Source organism: Setaria italica, chromosome V, assembly GCF_000263155.2.
Source record: "Setaria italica strain Yugu1 chromosome V, Setaria_italica_v2.0, whole genome shotgun sequence".
NCBI lineage: Eukaryota > Viridiplantae > Streptophyta > Magnoliopsida > Poales > Poaceae > Setaria > Setaria italica.
Genome location: NC_028454.1, coordinates 26,577,760 through 26,601,907, shown reverse-complemented (window position 1 = coordinate 26,601,907; position 24,148 = coordinate 26,577,760). Strand labels below are relative to the sequence as shown.

The 24,148-nt window shown below is 46.0% G+C and overlaps 2 protein-coding genes across 2 annotated transcripts; one reads left to right on the top strand and one right to left on the bottom strand.

Annotated features, from left to right (window-relative positions):
- Nucleotides 1–13,126: 13,126 nt before the first annotated feature.
- LOC101774342 lies at nucleotides 13,127–17,396 on the bottom strand. Its single transcript, XM_004968960.3, has 3 exons — nucleotides 17,059–17,396; nucleotides 13,878–13,974; nucleotides 13,127–13,626 (listed from the first exon to the last, which is right to left on the bottom strand). The coding sequence occupies exons 1-3, from the start codon at nucleotides 17,309–17,311 to the stop codon at nucleotides 13,554–13,556; spliced, it is 423 nt and encodes a 140-aa protein (XP_004969017.1). The 5' UTR covers nucleotides 17,312–17,396; the 3' UTR covers nucleotides 13,127–13,553.
- A 1,639-nt stretch (nucleotides 17,397–19,035) lies between these two features.
- On the top strand, nucleotides 19,036–24,072 carry LOC101773947. Its single transcript, XM_004968959.3, has 5 exons — nucleotides 19,036–19,184; nucleotides 19,808–19,981; nucleotides 20,557–20,697; nucleotides 23,072–23,215; nucleotides 23,341–24,072. Exons 2-5 carry the CDS (start codon nucleotides 19,831–19,833, stop codon nucleotides 23,694–23,696), a joined length of 792 nt encoding a protein of 263 aa, XP_004969016.1. The 5' UTR covers nucleotides 19,036–19,184; nucleotides 19,808–19,830; the 3' UTR covers nucleotides 23,697–24,072.
- Nucleotides 24,073–24,148: the final 76 nt, after the last annotated feature.

The window sequence follows — 24,148 nt, the reverse complement described above, 5'->3', positions numbered from 1 at the left end:
CATGGTACACCACCATGTTCTTCAGTCTTATTCCAAACCCCGTTGCACCTATACTACATATGTACAAAACATTGTCCTTTCAACCACACACATCTTCTAACCACCATAGGGATAAATACCCAACTCCGTGGTATTGATCCCTAAGTGAGCCATAGCAGCTTGTAGCGCATTCTGATCAACTGTCATAAGAACATGTCCCGATGGAACGATGGGTCCCTGGTTGACTTCATTACCAACTTCAGGAGGTGGGGGTTGGTTGATGGAATTCTCATTCTCGGATTCAACATTCTGCTCACTGGACAAAGATGATGAGGATGAAGTAGACACACTTTTCATTCCAGAACTTCCCTGGATCTCAGTAGGTTCTTCCTCCTCCTCACTATCGTTACCTTGCGCTTCCCATTGTTCCTCGGTTCCATGTCCCTCAGGATCAAATCCATCAGCATTAGCATTAGCCCAAGCAAACTGGTTTGGCTCCATATGAACTCCCCCTAGATTTTCTTCCATCTTCACATCAAAGCCATCAAGGTTCTCATAAGCATGCATGTCTATCTCCTGAGCTGCCGGTTCAGCCATACCCATATCACCACCAACAATATCCACCTCTTCTTCGGCTACTACAGGAGCTGGCGGAGGCTGCTCTACTGGTGGTGGAGGTGGTGCATTTACCCAATTATGCGCAGGCATCTGAGCTTACATTTCCTCCATGGCCAGTCGAAGAGAAAAAATCCCATCCCACTAAAATGACTTTTCAGCCTCCAGTCAGCTCACATTCGCCTCTACGGCTTCCCGGTACATCACTGAAGTGTTCTTACTAATATCAATATAATCCTAGGCTTCCTTCAATTCTGCTTCATATTGTCCCAGCTTCCTCGACTGTTCCCTCATAGCCCTCTCCATACTATGCTCATGTGCAAGAGCTACCTTCTTGCTTAATTCCAGATCATGTTTAAAACCAAACTCCTTCATCCTTGAATCTTCATTTCTCTTCCTCTAATTCTGATACTCAGATTGGCATGCTTGATGAAGATTGTACATAGAGGTCATATAATCTGCCGAAACAGCCGCTACAACATTGTGCTCCACCCGGGAAGAATTTTTCAAAGCTTTTATACACCGCTTCCATGTACCATCATCTTGATTTTTAACAGGATAATACTTCGCTGGACTGGATCCAATCTCTAGCTTGTTTTTCTCACATAAGTCAGTCAGAGCTGTCATAGCGGCCTTCTCAATAGTATCAGCAAACTCGAAGCATGTTTCCCATACTTCCTCCAGGTGCCAATCTGGATGGGATTCAACATCAAGAGTATGCACATATACTGTGCAGCAAGTCTTATAACAAGTACCCTCCTTCCAATAATACTATGGTGGATTTTTTGAAACCCAAATCTTTTAGAGTCTCCATAATAGTTGTGTAAAACCAGGTTTGTCCAGATAATACCCCTGGTCCAACCATCCTGATGTGTGTATCCTTCCTTCATCATCTACCAAAGAAACTGGTTTAGCTCTAAAGGCACTCACTAAACCCAAAATTTTTGAAAGATATGCAATGCAACTATGATGCAACGATTCCTACGCGCTTTCAGACACATAGTACTCACTCGTATAAAAAGTGGTGGCATCATAGAACTCTGCCTAATAAATTGCTACCGGTACTAGCGACACGCAACAAACAGTTAGCATCTACAAAAACAGTCACACAATTAATACTACTGCCACCTATGACTCACATTTTCTACATGTAAAATAGAGTCTCAAGTTTCAAACAGTAATATCTATTGGTTATCCCAACCTATGGATCTGATACCAGCTGTGGCGGAACCGTCCGACTTAAACTGGCTTATGTGCGCCTAATCACTATTGGACTAGCAATTATTCATAACACACTAAAAACAGTTAAATCCGGTAGTCCGTCGAGTGTCCCCGGGATAACCTGAATCATCCACGACTTGAATCTTAGCCATACATCAGGATCGCTTCCACGAAGGGAAAGCATCAACAAACATTACCTTTTTACATAAATACTGATGGTGCAAATTATTACGAACCGTAGATTGAAACAAACTTAAAGTGCAAGTTAAACCATTCTAAGAGTTTCAAATTAAACAAGCCTAGGAAGTAAAGTAATTAAACAACTAAGTCCAACACTAGGGCATTTATGAGACTCATAAAATATCCTAGTTCTTTGGGCCTTCCTCTTCGGCAGACTGCTACTACACGTTTGAAAACAACAACAGATGATCCCCTGAGTACGACCGTACTCAACAAGACCAACCCGTCTAACCAGTATAGATAGATTAAGATAAAAATTTCAAGGAGTATGATAGCCTTATAGTGTACTGGCCGACTCAACATTTTGTGAAAAGCTTACTACTTGTGGAATCTTAGTTTTATTATTTTAACCACAGTTAGTTCTTACCTAACCAGTCTAGGTGAATAAAATATTTTGTTCAATCAAGCGGAACTAAACATCTACAACAATATTAATTCAAGAAAAATATTATATTGAACTTGTTTACTTTACAATGCTTAAGCTACGATCAAGTGCATTCATAACTGAGAATTGCGGCGATCTGGACTGATTTACATCCTGCAGGAGATACCTAATAATCAACAATGCACAACTGATCGGGTTGCACACAATGACCTTTTGATTAGCCATACCCAAAGATCAAAAACATAATTACCCGAACCCAAGGACGCACCCCCACATGGGACCCCACGTCTGGCCTGATCTCCATGTGAGTTTCAAGCTACGTCCCTACCTTTCTCCCACACGCCAAGCACGGGTAAGAACATTTCCAATCAGAGAGCCAACTAACCTACCGGGCTTGCTAGTTCCCAAAGGCAGTAAGCAACCATATAATATCACTTGATCAGCGGTTAAAACAACGAATGTTCCTTAAATAATTTAATCTCAGAAGACAGAACTACCATATCTAGCTTATGCCCACTTCTTTCAAAAATCAAAGCCATTTCCTTGATTTAAATGTATGGCAATATTATCCATAAGTTGTTGAGCGACAAAAGTTACTCCAAGGTGAATCTAAGCATTACTAAGAATAGGATAATTGCTAATTATTTTGAATAGGTGGCAAAGATGAACTACAAACAAGGTTGGATTACGCATAAAAGTAAGGTTTCAATTAACTTCTAGACTTAATGCATAAATACGGAAATAACCAATAATTTGGACACATGAATAGGAATTTCTGAAATTAATAGGTGTAGATGCTCCGGGGCTTGCCTTGGGTCACAAAAATGTTAGTTCCTTTGGGAGATCCTTTTACAAAAGGAACAATTTAAACAACCTCCTCGAATTCCTGGGGTTCTTCAAATAATTCCACGAAATCCACTTCAGGAGCTTCAGGTTCTATGATATGATGCAAGTCACCGTTAGAATATGCAAAACCTTTTGAAACTAACTATACAACTCATCTTCATGATAAAGTTGCAAGCTAACACTAATCTATAAAAGATTAAACCTCAAATTATTTTCTTAACTAACCTAACTTAAGCCTTTTCTTTTATTTAGAAAAGCATTATAAATAATTTCTAATTTTAAAACCTAATTCCTATGGATTAATAAGCATTTGTGAATAATCAAACATTATTCAAAATTTTATACATTTTATAAAGGTTAAGTATTTATTTAAATACCTTAAATAAAGGCACTAAATAAATACTTAATTTTTATTATCTTTTCCTTGGGTTTAAGAATTTTTAATGCATAAAGGAAAATAAAACACACCTAATAAAATTGGTTTCACTAATTTTGGTCATTTCTACAATTTAAAATGAATTAAATATGAAAACAGAATTTAAATCTAATTTCTAGAACTCTAAATCAACTTTTTACCCAAAAACCCCCTCGAACTCTGTCCTCACTCACCCCCGCTCTACCCTTTCTCACAGACACGCGGGCCCAGCTCTGTGCAAAGTGTACCCAGCTCAAACCGCGGGTACACCAGCAGGCAACCGCGAGAACTTGCCGCCGGCGAGCTCTCCGGCGACGGCAACTACACAGCCTAGCTCACCTCGACTACGCACACACACCGGGGGTGTTGTTGGTCTGGTTTGGCTAGCGACGGCGATGAACAGCGACGTGGCGGCGAGCAGCGACGCTAGGGTTCGTGGCGGTGCGCGGCTCAACGACGGCGTCTCGACGACCACAAGCTAGCTCAGAAGCTTCACCAAAACCTAAAACACCCGGCACTCTCCCAAACTAGAGCTCCCCGCAGCCGGAGCAAGGAGCTCGACTACAGCGGCCACGGCGGTGGTGCAAGAGCTCTGGCCAACCCGACCATGCTCCAGGTCAACAACCGACACCTACACGATCTACGGATCATGCGTGACACGCTCTAATTCTCAGACATCGACCATAACCCCGGCAACATGGAGCTCCACGGCGGCAGCCTTACAAAAAACAGAGGGGCGGCCGGACTTGAGGAAGATGGTCGCGGGAAGGTGTTGTGATGGAAGGGGCTGGATGGTGATTGGTGCAACGGGTTCAGGACTTCAAGGCAACGGTTCTGGCAAAGGGAAACGGGCGGTGGTGGTCGGACAGTGGTGGAAATCGCTGGTGACTGAGGCGTGGTGAAAAACTAGGCAGCAACGATGAATGGAATAATGACGGCCGGTGGTAGCGGTGCTCATACAATTTTTACCGCCTCCTCATTGGCCACCTCATGCTTGCTTGGCTACTTCACTTCGCACGCAGCGCCGGCACGTGGCACGGGCGGAACCGTCTCCGGCCATCGGCAGCAAGTAGTTGCGTGGCATCATTGTTGCTCTACTTCTCCCCCTTTGCTCCATTTCTGCCTGAAGTTCAAACCAAAATTGCGCTCAACTTTCAATTCAAACTCTACCACCTCTTTTAACCAAACTAGTAGATGGTTCTATCTGCTACAAGTCCTAGATGGAGCTTTTGTTCCATAGAGCAACGGATTGAGAGATATGAATTTATGAATGTTGGCAAAACTTGAGCTTCTACTAAACTTGTATAATAGGTTTGTCAGTTAACTGAACAAGGCCAACACAGCATAGAGTTCAATCTTTTGAACTCAATTTAAATTTCCAAACCAACTTTTCCTTGTCCAAGAGCTACTGTCATTTGTTACCCATAGAGTATACATCCCATTTTGCATGTTATTGTCCAACCTCTACATATAGAAATCTTCAAAAACTTGATCCAAAGTGGGCCACTTATCACTAATTTCAAAGTACAATGGCATTAGCCATTCAGTTTCGATAGAGAGCTCCAACAATGTGAACTTTCAAACTTTGAGCTCTTATTACAATTTGAATCCTTTGAATTCTCTGGTATATAGCCTACTCAAATTGGTCACTAGATATCCAAGTCCATTTGCTATCAAAAAAAGATCCAACGTTCTTATGTAAAAACCTTCAAAAACTGAGCTCAAAGTTGACCACTTATCTCTATTTTTCAGACTTGGAATTTTTCAGATGGTGAACAATTGATCTAAGTCAACAACTTTGACTATGCATTTGAGATGCTTATGACTTGAATTTAATCTCAAACTTGATTCCTTTGAATTATAAATGCCTTCAGCTCTTGATTCCAAATTTTTGTCAATTTTTTCTAAATTTGAATCTTTAATTTGAATTTTTAGTCAAATTTGGCTCATATTTGAACTTAGCTCATAATGCTTCTTTTTAACCCAAATTTCATCATTAACCTCTTAATGACCTTCTTAGGATTTTAATAACACTAGGTGCTACAAAAATGCCGATACGTTGCCAAGAACATATTATCTGGTCCCTGCTGGTGCTTCCTTCCCCGCCGTCCCCAAGGCTAGGGATAGTTTTTATCCCAACTATTTCTATATCTGCCGTTTGCCAAGGCGCGAGATGAAGCGGCTCAGAGCCGCCAAGCATCCCATGACGCGCTGGACTCCTTTTATATTTCGGATCGGCCCCATGTCGTTGATGGCTGCTATCTTCTCTGGATTGGCTTCGATGCCACGCACGGAGACGATGAAACCCAGCAGCATGCCCCTCGGAACCCCGAAGATGCATTTTTTCGGGATTGAGCTTAATATGCTTGTCCCTCAGCCTTTTGAAGGCTAGTTCGAGGTCGGGGACGAGCTGGTCGCCCTTTTTGGATTTGACCACGATGTCGTCGACGTAAGCCTCCACGGTCCGCCCGATGAGGTCCCCGAAACACTTCAGCATGCATCGCTAGAACGTAGCCCCCGCGTTTTTGAGGTCGAACGGCATCTTGACGTAGCAGTAGGGGCTGAAGGGGGTGATGAAAGAGGTAGCGAGCTGGTCGGACTCTTTCATCGCAATCTGATGGTAGTCGGAATACGCGTCAAGGAAGCTGAGGATTTTGCACCCGGCGGTTGAGTCGACTATCTGATCTATGCGTGGCAAAGGAAACGGATCCTTTGGGCATGCCTTGTTGAGACCGGTATAGTCAACGCACATTCTCCATTTCCCATTCTTTTTTTGCACAAGAATAGGATTAGCTAGCCACTCAGGGTGGTACACTTCCTTGATGAATCCAGCCGCCAAAAGCTTCTGGAGCTCCTCGCCGATGGCCTTGCGCCTCTCCTCGTCGAAGCGGCGCAGACCTTGCTTTACTGGCTTGGAGCCGGCCTTGATGTTCAAGGAGTGCTCGGCGACTTCTCTCGGAATGCCGGGCATGTCCGAGGGCTTCCACGCGAAAACGTCGCTGTTCGCGCGGAGGAAGTCGACCAACGCGCTTTCCTATTTGGGAGATAGGGTAGCGCCAATCCGCACAGTCCGGCCATCGGAGCTGCTGGGGTTGAGGAGGACCTCCTTGACGCCTTCGGTGGCTTCGAAGGAGGTGGCCGACTGCTTGGAGTCGGGCTGGTCCTCGGTGCCGTCCGCGAGCTGGACCGCCAATTCTTCTATGAAGGTAATGGCTGCAGTGTACTCGCAGCATTCTACGTCGCACTCGTACACCTTTTGGAAAGACGTGCTGACGGTGACGACCCCGTTGGGCCCCGGCAGCTTAAGCTTGAGGTAGGTGTAGTTGGGGATGGCCATGAACTTTGTGTAGCACGGCCGCCCCAAGATGGCGTGGTAGGTTCCACGGAATCCTACCACCTTGAAGGTTAGGACCTCCTTCCTGTAGTTGAAAGGGGTCCCGAAAGTGACAGGCAAGTCGATCTGCCCAAGAGGCATTGCCTGTTTCCCTAGCACGACGCCGTGGAATGGCGCCTTGCTGGGGCGGAGGCGGGAGAGGTCAATCACCATGGCGTCGAGGGTCTCAGCGTAGAGGATGTTGAGGCTGCTGCCTCCATCCATGAGCACCTTGGTGAGGCGCGTCGTGCCGATGATAGGGTCGACGACGAGAGGGTAGCGCCCCGGATGCCGGACGCGTCCCGGATGGTCGTACCGGTCGAAGGTGATGGCGGATCCTGCCAAGTCGAGGAAGGCCGGTGTCGCAGGCTCGGCCACGTAAACTTCGCGGCGCTCCAGCTTCTGACGGTGCTTGGAGTCGTACGCCGCCGGGCCGCCAAAGATCATGAAGCAGCCGTCCACCTTGGGGAAGCCGTCTTCCTTCTCCTCGTCGTCCTTCTTCTCCTCGTCAGGCTTCCGTCTTCGGTCGCCTTTCACTGGGTTGCCTACGAAGTACCTCATCATGAGGTTGCAGTCCTTGTAGGCGTGCTTCACGGGGAACTCGTGGTTCGGGCACGGTCCCTCGAGCAGCTTGTCGAAGAAGCCGGGCGTGCCCTCTGGGGGCGGTTGTCCTCGCTTGCGCTCTACAGCAGCCACGAGGGGAGCCTCGCGCCGCTGCTTGCTTTTCTTCTTCTGCTGCTGGCGGTTGGAGGTGCCCTCGTCAGCATCCTCCTCCCGCTTTGCCTTGCCCTTGGAGCGGTCGAAGATTGCTCCAACGGCCTCTTCGCCTGAGGCGTAGCTAGTGGCGATATTGAGGAGCTCCTTCGTCGTCCGCGGGCCTCGGCGCCCTAGCTCGTGGACGAGGGGCCAGCAGGAGGTTCCTGCCAGGAAGGCTCTTATGACGTCGGCGTCCGCGATGTTGGAGAGCTCGGTGCGCTTCCTAGAGAAGCGTCGGATGTAGTCCCGGAGGGACTCGTCTGATCCCTGGCGGCAGCTCCGAAGATCCCAGGAGTTGCCGGGGTGCGTGTACGTGCCCTGAAAGTTTCCCACGAATATTTCCTTCAGGTCGTTCCAGCTGCGGATCCGACCTGAAGGGATGTGTTCCAGCCAGGCTCGTGCTGAGTCGGCCAAAAAGAGCGGGAGGTTACGGATGATGAACAGGTCATCGTCCGCCCCGCCGGCTTGACATGCAAGCCGGTAGTCGCTGAGCCGTACCCCGGGGTTCGTTTCCCCCGAGTATTTGGCCACATTTGTTGGTTGCCTGAAGCGCGGCGGAAACAGCGTGTTCAGGATGCGCGCGGAGAAGGTCCGGGGCCCCGCCGGGTCGAGGCTCGGGCTGCGGTCCTCTTTGCTGTCGTAGCGTCCGCCGCTGTGGACGTGGTAGCCGCGATCTACCCCTTCCTCCCTGTCCGCGCGGGAGTTCCTCCGCGCGTCTAGGGTGTCGCGAGCGTCGCGGACAGAGCCGACGCGTCGGTGAATGGACTGAGCCCCGCCTCCTGCGGGCGGTGGTGTCCGCCGAGCGGGCGCGGCCTGGTTTGCCCTAGGAGGAGGCTGGTGAACACACTCCCCCCGCCTCTCCGGGGGCGCATCGGGCGCCGCCCTGCTGGCGTTTTGCCCGCGTCGCACTCGAGCAGGTTGCGCACCTCTTGGCGCGCCTGACGCTCCTCGGGCGTCGCAGGCTCGGGGAGTCGCCAGAGTAGGGCTGCCGCGGCAGCGATGTTCTGGCTGGCGCGAGCGAAGAGCTGAGGGCGTTCCTCATCCGCGCAGATGCGCTGCTGGACATCGCGCGCCCGTTGTTGTGCTCCGCCTTCGTTGCGGGGGCGCTCGACCTCCTAGCGGGACGCCGCGCGCGCCTCCGGTTGTCGAGGTTGCACCGGGGCTTTGCCAAGGGCCCCAGTCATAGCCGCAGCGTGCGGTGGGGGAGTCCTCTGCCTCCCTTCGGCGCCGTCGTCGTTGGACCCCTCGGAGTGCACGTCGGCCATGAAGCACTCACGCGAGGGGTGGTGGCTCCCGTTGTCGGAGCCGGCGTCGAAAATTGTCCTCGCCACGCCTGCGAGCTCGTTGCTCGCGGGCGACACGGTCACGGACCGCGTCAGGAGGTGACCGTAGGTCACCGCGGCATTGCGCAGCCCAGAGAGCCACCCTCCTGAGGAAGGCCCTCCAGCGCGCGCCTGGCTGCTCGTCGTTGTCCCGGCAGCGGAGCCGGGGATGGTGGGGCGAGCGGGCAAGACGAGGAGAGGGATCAGCTCGATCCCCTTCCCGGTGGCGAGGAAGTCCAGACTCCCGAAGCAGATCAGGGAGCCTGGAGCGAAGCTGGCGTCGTGGTTGGCCATCTGAAGCCGGAGATGTACGCGCAAAGGTCCCCTACCTGGCGCGCCAACTGTCGTTGTCAAGATTAGCGGGTCAAGACTTAGACTAGTAAATTTCTTTTATGCGCGTAAGGCTTCGGATGGTGGCGTGGGAGACACAGGGTTTAGACTGGTTTGGGTAAGGGAACGCCCTACATCCAGTATCGGGAGCTGCTCGTGTTGCCCACGCAGGGTTCTGTAGTAGGGGTTACAGGAGTGCGAGAGAGGGAACCGGTCCCAAGTCTCTTGGATGTGCCCTGACGCTCTAGCAGGGTGCGCTTGTGTGTTCTGTTGTCTAGGAAGCGTTATGGTGTCTTGAGTTGTGCGTTCAGCCTCCCCTTGTCTCAGGCCCCCGATTCCTCTTTTATAGCGTAAGGAGGCCACCGGAGTTATAGGTGAGACCGAGCGTGGGGAGCGGTAAAAAGATAAACATGGCTAGGTAAAAAGAACAATGCGAGGGGGGGAGCAAGTTCCCAGGTCGCCAGCGTCCTCACTGGCCTTCGGCTCCTACTGGCGCGTTTGCCGGAAGAGGGAGGCGGCCACTGAATCCTGTCGATGGCCTCCTCGGCGACTGTAGCCGCCAGACATGATGATGGCGTTTCATCGTGACCCTGTGTCCATTGGGGGAGGCGGCGGATCTTGCCATCCTGCTGACAGCCTGCGGAGAGCGGACGTCGCATCTCTGCCGCCGGGGCGCGCCGGGCACGAGAGCGGGCGAGGCTCCTTCCTGCCGTGGGCGGTGCAGACCATGAGTGCCCTGTGGCCAATCGAAGAGGGTCGCAGCTACTGTAGCAAGTACTGTGCAGCCACGCATGGGTACTTGCGATGGGTTGCGTGGGGGCGCGGAGATCCTTCCTTCTGACAGCTTTGCGGCGCATTTATGGTGGAATCAACAGGGGGACCCACGAGATCTGCGCCCGAGGTGGATACTTGTCTAGTGGGCCCCGGGTCAGTCCGACCTCTTATGCTTGGGGTTGGACGAAGCGGAGGCCTACGGCGGGGGGTCGGATGCTCCCGACCCCGGACCTGCGGTCGGGCGAGGCGGAGCTTGGTCTCACGGGGGTCGGGGATGCCTGACCCCAGGATACCGGATGGGCTTCGAAGATTCGTTAATATTTTTCCCCCGACAGATAGTGCTTCCTACCCCTGAATGCTGCAGATATCTTTGCTGGTACTCTAGCATGAACATGAGTACCATCTATTGCACCAATACAGTCCTACATTATAGCAAGACTTGTGATTAAAGTTTGGTCAGGACTGCAATTAGGTAGAGATAAACCTTAAATTCATTTAATTACCTTAAAATAAGGATACCACCTTGGGCTTGTTCTGATTTTAAGTGTTGTCTCAGTTGATGGTGGCCTTATCATCTCTCCCCTCAGCTCACCAATAGCATACAAGACCTCTCTGAAATACCTACTTACTGTTTCCATGGATCTCCTAAATGTTTGGTGGATTACTCTAAATCTCTGGTTGTGTCCCATAACATGGAGAAACATTGCTACTTGTTCCTCCACAGTACTGTTTATTGTGTCTCTTAGCAAGTTTCTGTCCCTAAGCAGGTTACACATGTTGAAAAAGGGAGCTCTACGCATACGCAACATGTTCACACATTCTATGTCATTACAATTAAAAATTTTGTCCAGGTTGGCTTGCCGTTCCTCATCCATGGCACTCATTGGGGCATATGTGATCCGAGTCTATGAATTATGGGCCACCCTCAGCCTACTCATGAAGTATGCATAGATGACAGACACAAAAGCAGCAGCTTTTATCACAAGCATGCGTCTCTGGTCGACAGGGTTCATCTATTACAAAATGCAAAGCATGTCTAAGGAAAACAACAAATCATTTTCAGCATTCAACAAGTGGGTCAGGAAAAAAAACTGCATCATCGCCTAATGCACAAGTGCTCAGATATAGGTAAATCAGTGTAATAAGAATGCATCATTGGCTAAGGACATGTGCTCAGTTTTCATATTTATAAAGTAATATCATCAGCCAAGAACATGTGCTCACTGTTGAAAGTAAATAAGCATTCATCATCGGCTAAGAATATGTGCTCAATTTTCAGAGTAAGTAAGCAACCATCATCGGCTAATGACAAAGGCTCACTGGAAAAATCGTTACCGCTAGCTCCTTGCAAAAAAAAGTCGGAGGGCTTTCAAGAGTTCAACGGGTAAGGCAAGATAAAGGCAGATCTGCACATGAGGGAAAGGGATTAGTATCACAACATGCAAGATCCAATCGGGAGAAACAAGAACAGATCGAAACCCTAAAAGAAAAAACTTGCCTTTTTACCTCCAACGAAATCACCAGCACAGATCCGACCCTACAAATGCTCAAAACATTAGGACCCTAAAAAAACCGATGGGGGAAAGGGAGCAACACCAAATCTGCGAGGGATTACAAGTTACCTGCTCTCTTTGCCATGAAACCCCGACGAATCGAACCTCAAACCTGCGGAAAATGAAGAGAGGGAGAAGAGAAAGGTCAGCCATCGATTGAATCGAGCCTCAAACACCGTGGATCTGGAGCACAAGGAAGAGAAGATGCATCACCTGCTACCACCAGTCAGATCTGGACGAGCAGGAAGAGGAGGACACGAGGAAGCGGGAGAGCTCAGAGCGGAGAGCCAGAAGGCGAGTGCGAGGGAGAGAATAGGGAGAGGGGCGGCGGCGGTGAAGATATAACGCGGATGGATGGCGCGAAAGGGGCGGCGGTAACCCTAGCTTCCCGCGCGCGCCCCCGCATCTCCCGCCTGCATCTGAAGAGCCATTTTTTCTGGGCACCGAGGGCGCGCTCGCGTCCCGCACGAGCCAGGCTGCCAAGAAACGGAATCCATTTTCGTTTCCCGGCAGCCAGCCTCGGGGGGCTGTCTTGCACGCCGAGGGCCAGGCTCAGGACCCCATACAGGCATCCAATCACTTCGACACTGCATCCCGAGGGCCAGGCCGAGGCATATACGGGGGAACCAAACGCGCCCTGCATGTTTCTCTTAAAATGACTGTAGCATGGTCAATCTACTGTTGTTAGTATAGCAGAAGTGGAGGACTGTTTGTGGACACAATGTTTCTTACATGTTCTTCTTAAAATGACTGTAGCATGGTCAATTTACTGTTGTTAGTATAGCAGAAGTGGAGGATGTTTCTGTTTCAAATAAATTCATCTTTGATAGTATAATTAAATTCATCTTCGATGTTTCAAATAAATTCATCTTTAATGGTATAATTAAATTCATCTTCAATGGTATAATTGATGGATCTCGAAATGAAAAAAAGGCTGAGGTGGAGATAATACAAATGGGAAATCATACGATTTGCTGGTGAAATGATACTGCATGTAGTAGATCACTAGGAAGATTGGCGCGCTCCTGTATGCAGTGCACGGTCTTATATATTCAGCATTGTGTCGCCACGTAAGACATTAATGGAACAAAAGAGATAGCAAGTTACACGCAGCGGTTGACATACGAAAAATAGGAATCATCAGCTTTTTTATACACTAAGAATTTCTAAGAGTAGCGCAACAGGCAGGTCATCTAAAAAAAGTTACATCATTCTTGCATGTGCCCAAGAAATGAGTTGACAGTAACTGAAAATGTTACATTAATTACAACAACAATCATGTCATAGGTACGCATCGGTTTTTGCCACCAAACAATGGCAATACAAAGAAACTGTTTCGACGTTATCTGCAAAAGTCTTTCATGGAAAAAAAAAATAGATCTCGTGGTGGTAAGTTACAGCATAGCACCTTACCCTCCATGTCATCTGAAAGGTTCTGCAAAAATGAGGAATTCCTCTAGAAATCATATAGCACGCTTAGTCTGAAGAGGGGAACAAACATATTATTTTAATTGTCAAAGAGCTCCCCTCCACGCATAAAGGTACAGTCATGACAACCAAATACAGATAATATGATATCAGACTTTGAAAGACTGCTGAAAAGTGCGAACTATCATCGAGTGAATAGGTGTGAAGTTTGAAAGCATAGAGAGGAGATTGCCTTTAGGGCTCTAAGAAGCTCCATTCTCCTGCCAATAGCTGACACAATTCTCCGTGCCTTGCCCCGCTGCACCCACAGGCCTCGCTACACGGAAAGTCTGTGCCTGCCTTTGGCGATTCTCCGTGCGATCACCTTGCGCCCACCCTTGGTCGACTTACTGCAGGAGCAGTGTAATAATAATGACATTAGTGCACCGAAACGCAAATGCATGAAAACAGAACTGTATATCATGCCCAAGCCAGCCACACTAAGACCCTTCTTGGATTCACATGTAGCAGAAATATGTAAAGTACAGTGGATCGTTTATCACTTGAGGAACAATCATCTTTTGCATGACAAAATATTCGCGAAATACTAGTAAGTAGCACACAGTCGAACTGGATCAGGGCGTGTAGAGAGGGACCCTACCGTGTAAGAAAACCATGGGTTCTTTTCCGCTTGATGGTACTGGGCTGGTAAGTTCTCTTTATTAGCAGAAGGGGTTCATTAGCAGCAGGATTCTCAACTGCAAATAGGAAAAGATATGCAACAGATTAGTAGACACGGAAGGTGGTCCAACTCATCACGGAAATAAAAGCAACAATAATTTGATCTGCTCCCAGATCACAAGTCACCTAACACTACAACACAATTTCAGGAGCAGAAGAAACAAGGAACAGTCACAGTTTAGCACCATGTAAGTAAACAATCCAGCATAGCAAAAGGAATGCTTGTGTACTTCAGTATCAGTCAGGCACTTTCTACCCAATTTCAGGAAATCAGTAGCAGATAACAAGGGGCAATCACCATTTGGCACCGTGTAAGTAAACAATCCAGAATAGCAAAAGGAAATCCGTGCACTTGAGTATTTCTCGACCACTTTCTACCAAACTCTAGGATTCAATTCAACATAACCATATCTTTATGAGCTGTGAGAAGTTCTAAAGCTACACCCAGTCTCAATTTTAGGCTTCCAAATGATTCCACATACAACTGCACACCGTACCAACCTTTGTTGTTCTACGACTGAAGTATCGATTGATATTCAACAAAACAAAAAGGCATAACAGAAAATTCAAATGGTACATATAAGCTATGCGTGCTCCTATACACAAGAGTTATCAAACTAGAAGCACCACTTTTTCTCGATGTACCGATGAGCTGCCTTAACCCTTTGACAAGTATCACATTCAGAATCTTTGTCCACCAGAATCTTTGCTATTTCTCATTACATCCTTTGTCCACCAGAATCTTTGCTTTAAATCTTGGTACATCTTGTTATTCCCAGGATGAATAGAAAATCTTGATAGATGGGCTTCATCCAGGATTGTTTTCCTCAAATCCATGTCCTTGGGTACCACTATTCTATTCTTGAAATAGAGTACCCCATTCTCATCTTGGGTGAAACAAGAAACTTCACCTTTGCTTACCCGATCTCGAAGAATTCTCGTTCCTTTGTCTTCTTTCTGAGCTTTTACTATATGCTCCTTTAAAGTATCATGCAAAGTAATATTCTGAAGAGTACCTTGCATTACTATTTCCAAATTCAAATCTTCCAATTCTTTGCATAAGGTCTTGAGGCTTGGTTGAACAGTAATGCAGTGGCATTGAGCTTTCCTACTTAGAGCATCGGCCACTACATTAGCCGTACCCGGATGGTAATGGATTTCCAACTTGTAATCTTTAATAAGTTCCAACCATCTTCTTTGCCTCATTCAAATCTGATTGAGTGAAGATATACTTCAAACTCTTGTGGTCCGTACAAATATGACATTCACTTCTGAGAAGGTAATGTCGCCATATCTTTAAGGCATGAACCACGGCAGCAAGCTCAAGATCATGAGTAGGGTAATGCTCTTCATGTCGCTTCAATTGTCGAGAAGCATAAGCAATAACCCTTCCTTCTTGCATAAGCACACAACCTAGTTTGAAATGCTTCTCAAGGTTAGGTTGAGCTAGCACTGGAGCTGTGGTCAATAACTTCTTCAGCATTTGAAATGCTTCTTCACATTCTAGATTCCATCCAAATTTAATTCTTTCTTCAATAATTCAGTTATTGGTTTGGAAATCTTAGAAAAGTTTGGAATGAACATTCTGTAATACCTGGCCATTCCAAGAAAACTTCTCACTTCATGGACAAATGTTGGCGGTTTCCAATCCAATATATCATTAACTTTCCCTAGATCAACTTCAATGCCTTTTTCTGACAAAACATGTCCAAGGAAAGCTACCTTCTTTAGCCAAAATTCACACTTGCTAAACTTGGCATAAAGTTGATGTTCCCGGAGCCTGTTCAAAACTGTGCTTATAGGAGTTCACAGGATTCATCAATCCAGTGCTCATAGGAGTTCTTGAGAGTTGAGAGGAAGGGTCGGGGCCTGGGGGAGCTATGCAAAAGGAGGACGAGAGGGAAGATGGGGTGGACAGCACTGGACTCCGGGAAGGAAGCAGCGATGGTAAAGGAGGGAATGGGAGATCGCTAGATAGAGAATTGATACACAATACCGAGCGCAAAGAAACGGACGAAGTTAACGGGATGGTAAAATTCTTTAACGGAGCAACCTTTCAATGGTAGTTTTCTAGAACTCAAACTTTTAATGGTATTTTTCTAGAGTGTGAATCTTTTGGTGGTACAGATCTAATTTAAAACAGATTTTTAGAAGCCCTACTGCTTGCGAATCATAAAGACACAGCAAAAGCATTAAACATTTGTTTGTCCAGCACATTCAACATAACATATCTTTATAAGCTGCGAGAAGTTCTCAACTTGCACCCAATCCCAATTTTTGGCTTTCGATGATTCCACATCCAACTGTGCACTGTACCAATCTTTGCTTTCTACTACCGAACAAAATTCATGGTACAAAAGTCATACCATAAAATCCAAATGGTGAATACAAACTATATGCACTTCAATGCACACGAATGACCAAACTACAAGCACAACTTTTCTTGAGAAAAAGATGATCAGCCACTGATCTTACTTTTGACATAAACAGAATAACACAGATTTAGAAGTGCTACCGCTTGTGAATCACACAGACAAAAGCACGGGCACTAAACACTCATTTGTCCAGCACATACTCATTAGTGAACCTGAGGCACGCACAAATCATTCACCTTGGTGGTAACATATTCAAAATATTGCACCAAGGTATAGGACAAACAAGTCAGGTGGTATCTGCTGAAAGACTCAAGCTACAAACATGCACCATCACCTAAGGCAAGTAATATTAGCATATCACCATTCACCGAGAATATAATGGGATTCTATAAAACAAGCTTGCAGGGACGAGAAATAAAGCGCATAATGTCAGAAACCATGCCAATTCTTCCCAAGCACGCAATAACCCAACTACCCAAGGCTTCATGCATCTGTAATCGGCTAATGGCAAATTGGTAAAACTGCAAATCACAGACATAGTGCACCACAACAGAAACCATGCGAGTATGAGTACTTACGCGCCACAATCTGTATAAACAACGAATTGTAAGGCACCGCAACATTTCCCCCTATTTCTACATCCAGCAATCGTCACTGATCCGAGCCCAACTGTAGAACTTAATCACGGGCCAATTCATGAGCGAGCGCGCGAGAGAGAAGCGGTACCGTCGTCGATGAAGAATCGGAGCGAGGGGAGGCCGCAGGGGAACGAGATCTCGCAGGGGACCGAGGTCAGCCTCGCGACCGCCTCCGCCTCGTAGGCATCCACCGCCGCCGCCGGCGGAGGCGGGACGTGCGGCTGCAGCCTAGCGAGCGGCGGCAGCCCGGCGCGGAGGAGGGGCTGTGATGGGGACGCGAGGAGGCGGCCGAGGAGGGACGATCCCGCCCGCGCCACCAGGGACTTGGCCGCCGACGCCATCGCCGAGCACCTTAAACCCTAGCCTTCTTCTCCGCACTCTGCCTCTTCTGTTCTCTCCCTCGCGGTGAATGGTGTGTGTGGGTCTCGAGTGGGCCGAACGATGATGTTGGTAAGGCCCAATAATTAAGGGCCGTGTTAAGCGACGCTTCTTCTTTTTCTTTTTGGTGCTTTGCTGAAACAGCAGCCTCGAGCTGAAGTAAAATTCGTCGCCAGGGCACAGAGATTGTTGGTGGCACGCTGCTGCTGACTTGCGGTGTCAACGGTCAACGTGGGTGGAGCCAGCTGGCACGGCATATTCCGGAACTTAGATGGAATGGATCAAATGCTCATCCAAGAAGCTGATGAAATTTTCTCCCTGATGATTATCCGATTAACTCGAAATCGATTACCCTTTCTTGCACGGCCGGCTCGCCAAACGGTCGTGACTATCAACTTCATGTGCAAGGGCTACACATGCTCGATCGTCATCTCTTCACGGAATGAATTACCATGCGTCATCATCTTCAACTAGCCTCATGTGCAGCAGCGTCCTAGCTAATCATGTCTGCTGAGTTCGAGGTCACTTCAGGTGCAAAATTGAAATCCCATGGGTTTTTCTTCCCACGCAGGCTTTGCTCCTTCCTGTCGTTGGCGTCAGCTGCCACGGCAAATCCACGGCCGGAAAGCGGAGCGATCATGTGCCTTGAGGTCAGGTCATCAGGGGGGCAGAGATAACCACATGCCCTCGATGGCCTGCAACTGCTGATTGAATTCGATGCCTGAGAGAGCCGGTGAAGACGCCTCCGGTTGGGCTTTAAGTGATGCTGTCATGCCGTGAAGGGAGATGGATCAGCTAACCCCTATTCATGGTCGTGTTCATGTAACCATCGATCCACGTGGTCAAGCAACGTCGTCACTAGGCAGCTAGCACCAGCTAATTGATCGATGATCCAAGCGAAAAGTCTCACCCCTTAACGCTTCATTGCAACTGAATTGATGATGGCATTCAGCATTGTATATGACATAAAAGAAATGTTAAAATATAAAATAGTTTATCCATCGTATAATTAAGCTTTGAACATAAAACCAAGCTTGTAAAAAGATAAACAAATTTCATTAAGGATTCAGTTGATCCAGTTTATCTTCTTCTCTCATACTCCTAGATCTCAAGAAAATCTCTCATCTCAAAGATAAAGTGCTGATTTTAAATACCCTGGCATGTCTGAGCATCATTAGTTCATTTAGTTGTGTGATGTAAGGAGACTGAAAAATTAAGGTAGATCAAACTTCCAGAAACATGCATGGTAGTGTCAGGATATCTGTCACGACCAAGCTAGTTAATTGTGTGCTGATGCAAGAAGCAAAAGAAAGCGTACAAGATAGGCCAAAGAATATCCTTGTGTAACACTTCAGATCCAGTATAACAGTATAAAACTAGTTACTCAATTCTAGTAGTATACATGCCTGCCATGTGTTCACCTTTCTTTTCTGCAACAACCTCCTCTCCGGGAAGCATGATTGCGCTGGTTAAGGTCAAACCCAAGAATGAAGATATGTCTAGTTGTCTACTGCCGTATCAGAAGGACAGAAACCGATAGTTTTGTTTCCATGTTGTTCGGTCAATAAAGAAATCAAATGCCTAGTTAAAAACACAAGCAAAATCGAATAAGAATAAGATTATCAGAGGCTAATGGTTGCGGGCTGGGCTTACCGGAGGCCGACTTGACATGCTTAATTTTAATTGGGGCAGCGACTAATAGATGGTTCCATAAAAGGAGGACCACGACGTTACACACGTCCCCCCTGAGATCCTGAATACGCCTGTCCTCTTCTTCTTCTCTTCTTCTGTCCTTTGCAACAACTCTCCATTTCCTGATCAGTTCAAGGAAGATCGGTAAGACGCGTGCATATCCGATGCTTTACACGCTTATGCTTTTCTTTTACTCGAATGGTGATGTTGGGTGCTGTCAATAGTTTCTTAAAGGAGGCTGTTCTTGTTAATCAGAAGTTAGTTGGCATAGGTTGTTCTTGTTCACTGCGTTAGATCTCCTCACCTACTGCTATTTTGCCTAAGTATGGTCTTTTCTCTTCACTGCCAACAAGCTTCGTCACATTTTGTTTGGATTTTTTCTCTTGGATTTCTGTAGCAATGAGCTGGTTGATATCCCGAGGGTTGGACAATCAGTATCATGCTCTAGAAAGCCATGCATGATTCACCATGTCCCTTTGTGCCAAACACCATGAATTACAAGTTCAGAACTCCGAAGTTATTACATAGAAACAGCCGTGTTTGATTGCCGTCCCAGAATAACTTCTGTGTTATTCTGTGCTGATTGCTGAAGCAAACAATTACTGGATGTCTGGATCATGCGTGCTTTTCAGAATAACTTCTGAGGCAGAAGATGCTGACATCGCAGATTGCTTCCTCAAAATTAGCTGAAGTTTGCATTTAGGTTCCTTGAATCTTCTATGGTAGATTGCTTAAGCTTCTTCCTTGCATGTATATGATTATCGCAGTGTAAGAGGAGGAACAGAACAAGATGTTCTTTCAGCGGAAGAACTCAAAGAAAGTCAAGGACTCTGAAGGATCGCAGAAGAAGGGAAAAGATAGCCGCGGGAAGAATGACCTTTTTGATCGTGCCAAGGGAGGGCTTGATGCCCTTGCAGGAAGCCTCCAGTCAGCCAAGAACGGTTAGTTATTTGCCTTCATGTTTTGCCTAAGTTTTGTGTGCAGAAATGCCATTTAGTTTCAGAGGTAGCTATTCCTCCTTGCGTTCTTCAGCCTCTCTCTAAGTACGTGACAAGATAGGATGATACTGGTAGCATGCCCACTTCTGATCACAACAAAAGCAGCCAATGGTTTGGAGTTCAAGTTGTCATTGTTAGATAATAACACGGCAAATACTGTAGATGATTGATAGCTGCAGATAAACTTTTAATTTTCTAAATAGATGGTTTTGAAATTGCCTTGATATGGACCTGAAAGGCTACATTTTTATGTTGCACGTTTTTCGGTCAAAGTCAACATAATAGAACTGCTGGTTCTGATAATTGATAGATATACTACATTATGGAAATTCAAAGAAACGTCTAATTCCCAGAAGCTTTCAAGCTGAATTCAAAATGTGATACCAGATCGTGCCTTGCATATTACTTCCACATTAGCTGTCCTAAATCCTAATAGCTAGTAGCTAATAAACAGGTAACCACGATGTACTTTTAATATTATTTCCTGCTCCCTGACGACCTTTGGGGTTGATGGACAGATGCCGAGACGGCGACGGAGAAGCTTCAAGGAGATGTGAAGTCAGGCATCGAAACGATCTTGCACAAGGGCTCAGGCCTTATTGAGAAAGCGAAAGAAGAACTCGGAGGTCACTCCGAGGCCAGCCATTCAAAGGAACTAGGTAAGCTGCACTCATTTAGAGTGTCTTTCAAGGGAAAAAAGGGTTGCAGCTTGCAACATTTCATGAATCTTGCATCCAGTTGATATGGTCCTTGTCGATGTTTTTCAGAAAAAAAAAAGTAGCACTTTGTGTACATTTGTGTAGTGCAGTTCAACTTCCACGTTAGATGTTTTTCTTGCAGTACAAATTAAATTAAGATCATAAAAGATTTGAAGTGAAACCAATCCTTAGATAAATCTTCAGCATATGGCACATAAATAATAATTCTGAAGTAAACTACGTTTACAATGTATCTAATGGGAAAACAAAGGCCCAGCCCAGGTTTTTCGTAACGTGATACTTATTAGGACGTGACTCTAAATGTCATTGGAACATGGATGCGTCCGGCCCTTTTTTTTTTCGAAACTAATGTGGATGCATCTGGAAATGTGAAGCAATTGAAACTTTTTTCCTGATTAGGTGAACTATCTTCTCAGATATGACCCTTTTGAAGGAAATACTCATATACTACGAGCTATGTGATTAATAAAGCAGTGATGTTACACATGGCTCATGGAGCAAAGGTTGATTTGATTTCAGTCATGATCGTGGATTAGGTCGGCTTGGATCATGATAGCGAAACAGATCGGTTGGACATACGCAACGAAAATATCACACAAGATGTTGAAAACAAACTAAGTTTTCTCTAATGATGTCAAGACAAATTGTAGATGATGCACTCAACAATGCAATTATCGGGGTAAAATAAAGCTGGAAATTGTTAAAGAAAAAATGCCTTGTGTTTAATGAACATTTCATAGCTTCAAAGAACTGCATTTTATTTATTTTTTGCAAATTAGAACTGCATTTCTTTAGCGGCCTACCTTAATCGGATTTGGTCTCCTTTCCTATAAGCTTGCTTAGCTTTCCTTCCAAGTAAAAGCAGCTTTATGCACACAATGATTGTCTAGGATGTTGGCCATGTGTGATTGAAGGAGTACCTGATACTTCGCAAAGAAAAAAAAAGGAGTACCTGATACCATTTTCCAGATTGTTTTTCTCCATGATCCAATCCAAATCTGAAAAAAAAATCCAAGCAAATAAACTATCCTTCAGACATCATCGGTGAGCTGAATACAGCAATTATCTGAATTTTTTTTGGTGAGAAAGTTACAGCTCAAGCACCACGTTCCTTTGTCTTCTTAGTGGGCCTGCATCTGCTAGATGGTCATTAGTTGACCCTAATACATGCGTACCACACAAACAAAATCCCATAATTCATCTCCATTTGTACAGACAGGAATTCACAAACAATAATAACAATAAACATCAACAACAAAGAATTCAACTGCTATCTCCCATATATTCTTCTGGGATCAATGCAGCTATAGCAAATACAGTACTGTTTCAAGATAAACAAAGCAACCTTTGATTGACCCAGCTGGAGCAGAGACACTCTGTATGACAAAAGCTGCGCCGTGCAAGCCACGATGCAGGATCATATCCTCCTCGACCAACCACCATGAATGCCTGCAGCTTGCCAGCGTCCATTTTCGCTGTCACTCTCCTGCACTGTCCTACCATGCAGTATCATTATGCATGCCAGGGGTGCTTGTGTGTATATAATACATTAAACATTAGCTTCGCATTAGTAATTTAGTCCATATCAAGGGGCTCAGTTAGAGCCGTAACCCAGAAAGCCAGAATTCTTCAGCTTCGCATAGTACACATCAAAAAGTCTGCGCTTTTCGGTTTTCTTCAGTTCAGCTTTCCCCATTCATTGCAAACTTCGACGCCCTTCGAATCTGCAGTTTTTTCAATTGGTAAGGGTCTCTTCTTTTCACTGCAAAAGTTTGATTCAGCCGATACCTAACCTAGGATGACAGATCCTTGTTTTCTCGGCTCTTGCAAGCTCGTGTGCGATTGCTTTCTCGCTCTATCTGCTTTTTTGATTTTGGTGTATGTTTCTGTTTTGGGATTTGGCATCTTTACTGTTGTCTTGAAGAATCCTTTTCCTGTCGAATTGATCAGTAAGAAGATAGTTTCTTTCCCCTGCTTTGTGTTTTACTGATAATTCACTGATTGGGGTGTGATGATTGCGTTCAGTAACTAGGGATTTATTTAAAGGGAAAAATGGAGAACGTGTAATTAACCCATGGATCTCATCAGTATTTCTTATGGTGAGGCTTGAATTAGGGAAAGTGTAATTAACTAATGAACACTTCGGTTCTTGTTCATCTCGTCGTTACTCGCTTGTAAGGAGCTATTTTGACCCAAACTTCAGATGATGCATGTGATTGAAAAATGCTAAATTAGGTCCCCCTTTTTTTCTTTATTTCTTTCTCTCTTCAGACCATACCATTTTCTCTAATAAGCATTCGTGTCGATTTTGCAGAGCAAGGAAGCGAAGAACAAGGAAACAAGGACATGGATGCTTTAAGTGCAGTTATGGACAAGGTGAAGAGCCACCCGGAAGTGGTGGAGAAGGTCAAGGACGAGGTTAAGAGCCTTGCTCATGCTCTTCATCTGCGGAGGCATGGTAAGGCATCTGATCTTCCATTGTTTTTGGGATTGTCTCTGGCAATTTACCTGACTAAATTGGTGAATTTGTTTTCATCCACAGCCTGATTGTTGAACATTTGCAATCATCCTTTCCTTGAACAGGATCTAAAGATAAAGAACCTGAGGCTGAAGAGAAAGCAGAGGAAGGCGAAGCTGCCCAGAACGCTGACGTCGCCGCCTCTGCTGACAAGACTGAAGAATCGAATGTGGAGCAAGCAGTAGAAGAAATTCAGGCTGTCGTCGCAGCGGTGCAGCAGGAACAGACAGCCCCCACAACTGAAACTGAAACTCCAACTAAGACTGATGCTACTGCTGAAACTTCAGCTGAAGGAGAGAAGCCTGAAGAAACAAACAGGGAGGTGGAGAAAGATGACCCGAAGAAGCGGCTCGATTTCTTAGGGTTCTTCGCCATGCTGTTTGAGAGGTTCTGCTCCCCTGCCAACAAGAAGAAAGATTAAGTGATATGCAGGTCAGGTGTGGATTTCTCGTTTTGTGATCATGGACTTGGAAACTACATGGAGATGGAATTGCATTGGGATTGCGGGTGGTGTACAGTTTGCAGTTATATGCTTCTCTTCAGACAAATCTGCTGTTGGTTTTTACTCTCTTCTATGGTGATGGATGCATGGATATGGTTTATTTGGTGTAGTTCTTCTCAACCTTGTGGAATTGATTTTATTTATATGAACAAATGATTTATTTTCAAGAGCTTTCTGTGCCTCAAGTGCTGTAGACATTCTTTTTTGTTAAGATAATGTAGTGTATGTGTGGGAAGCACGAACATGTAAGGACCCGTTTTTGCTAATTGTGAAGTAAAATGTTTGCTCAACTCAAGTAGCAATCTCCATTCCTTGGAGTTGTTTCCTATGTGTAATCAAGCTGAAATAAAAGAGTTGGTTGTAACTATGAA

What these genes read in the sequence shown, in the direction of transcription:
- LOC101774342 (XM_004968960.3), bottom strand. Translation starts at nt 17,311, where the DNA reads ATGGCGTCGGCGGCCAAGTCCCTGGTGGCGCGGGCGGGATCGTCCCTC. An exon ending in CCGATTCTTCATCGACGACG is followed by an intron (nt 13,975 to 17,058) that starts GTACCGCTTCTC and finishes TCCTATTTGCAG; the next exon opens with TTGAGAATCCTGCTGCTAAT. An exon ending in ACCCATGGTTTTCTTACACG is followed by an intron (nt 13,627 to 13,877) that starts GTAGGGTCCCTC and finishes CTGCTCCTGCAG; the next exon opens with TAAGTCGACCAAGGGTGGGC.
- LOC101773947 (XM_004968959.3), top strand. Translation starts at nt 19,831, where the DNA reads ATGTTCTTTCAGCGGAAGAACTCAAAGAAAGTCAAGGACTCTGAAGGA. An exon ending in CCTCCAGTCAGCCAAGAACG is followed by an intron (nt 19,982 to 20,556) that starts GTTAGTTATTTG and finishes GTTGATGGACAG; the next exon opens with ATGCCGAGACGGCGACGGAG. An exon ending in CAGCCATTCAAAGGAACTAG is followed by an intron (nt 20,698 to 23,071) that starts GTAAGCTGCACT and finishes TCGATTTTGCAG; the next exon opens with AGCAAGGAAGCGAAGAACAA.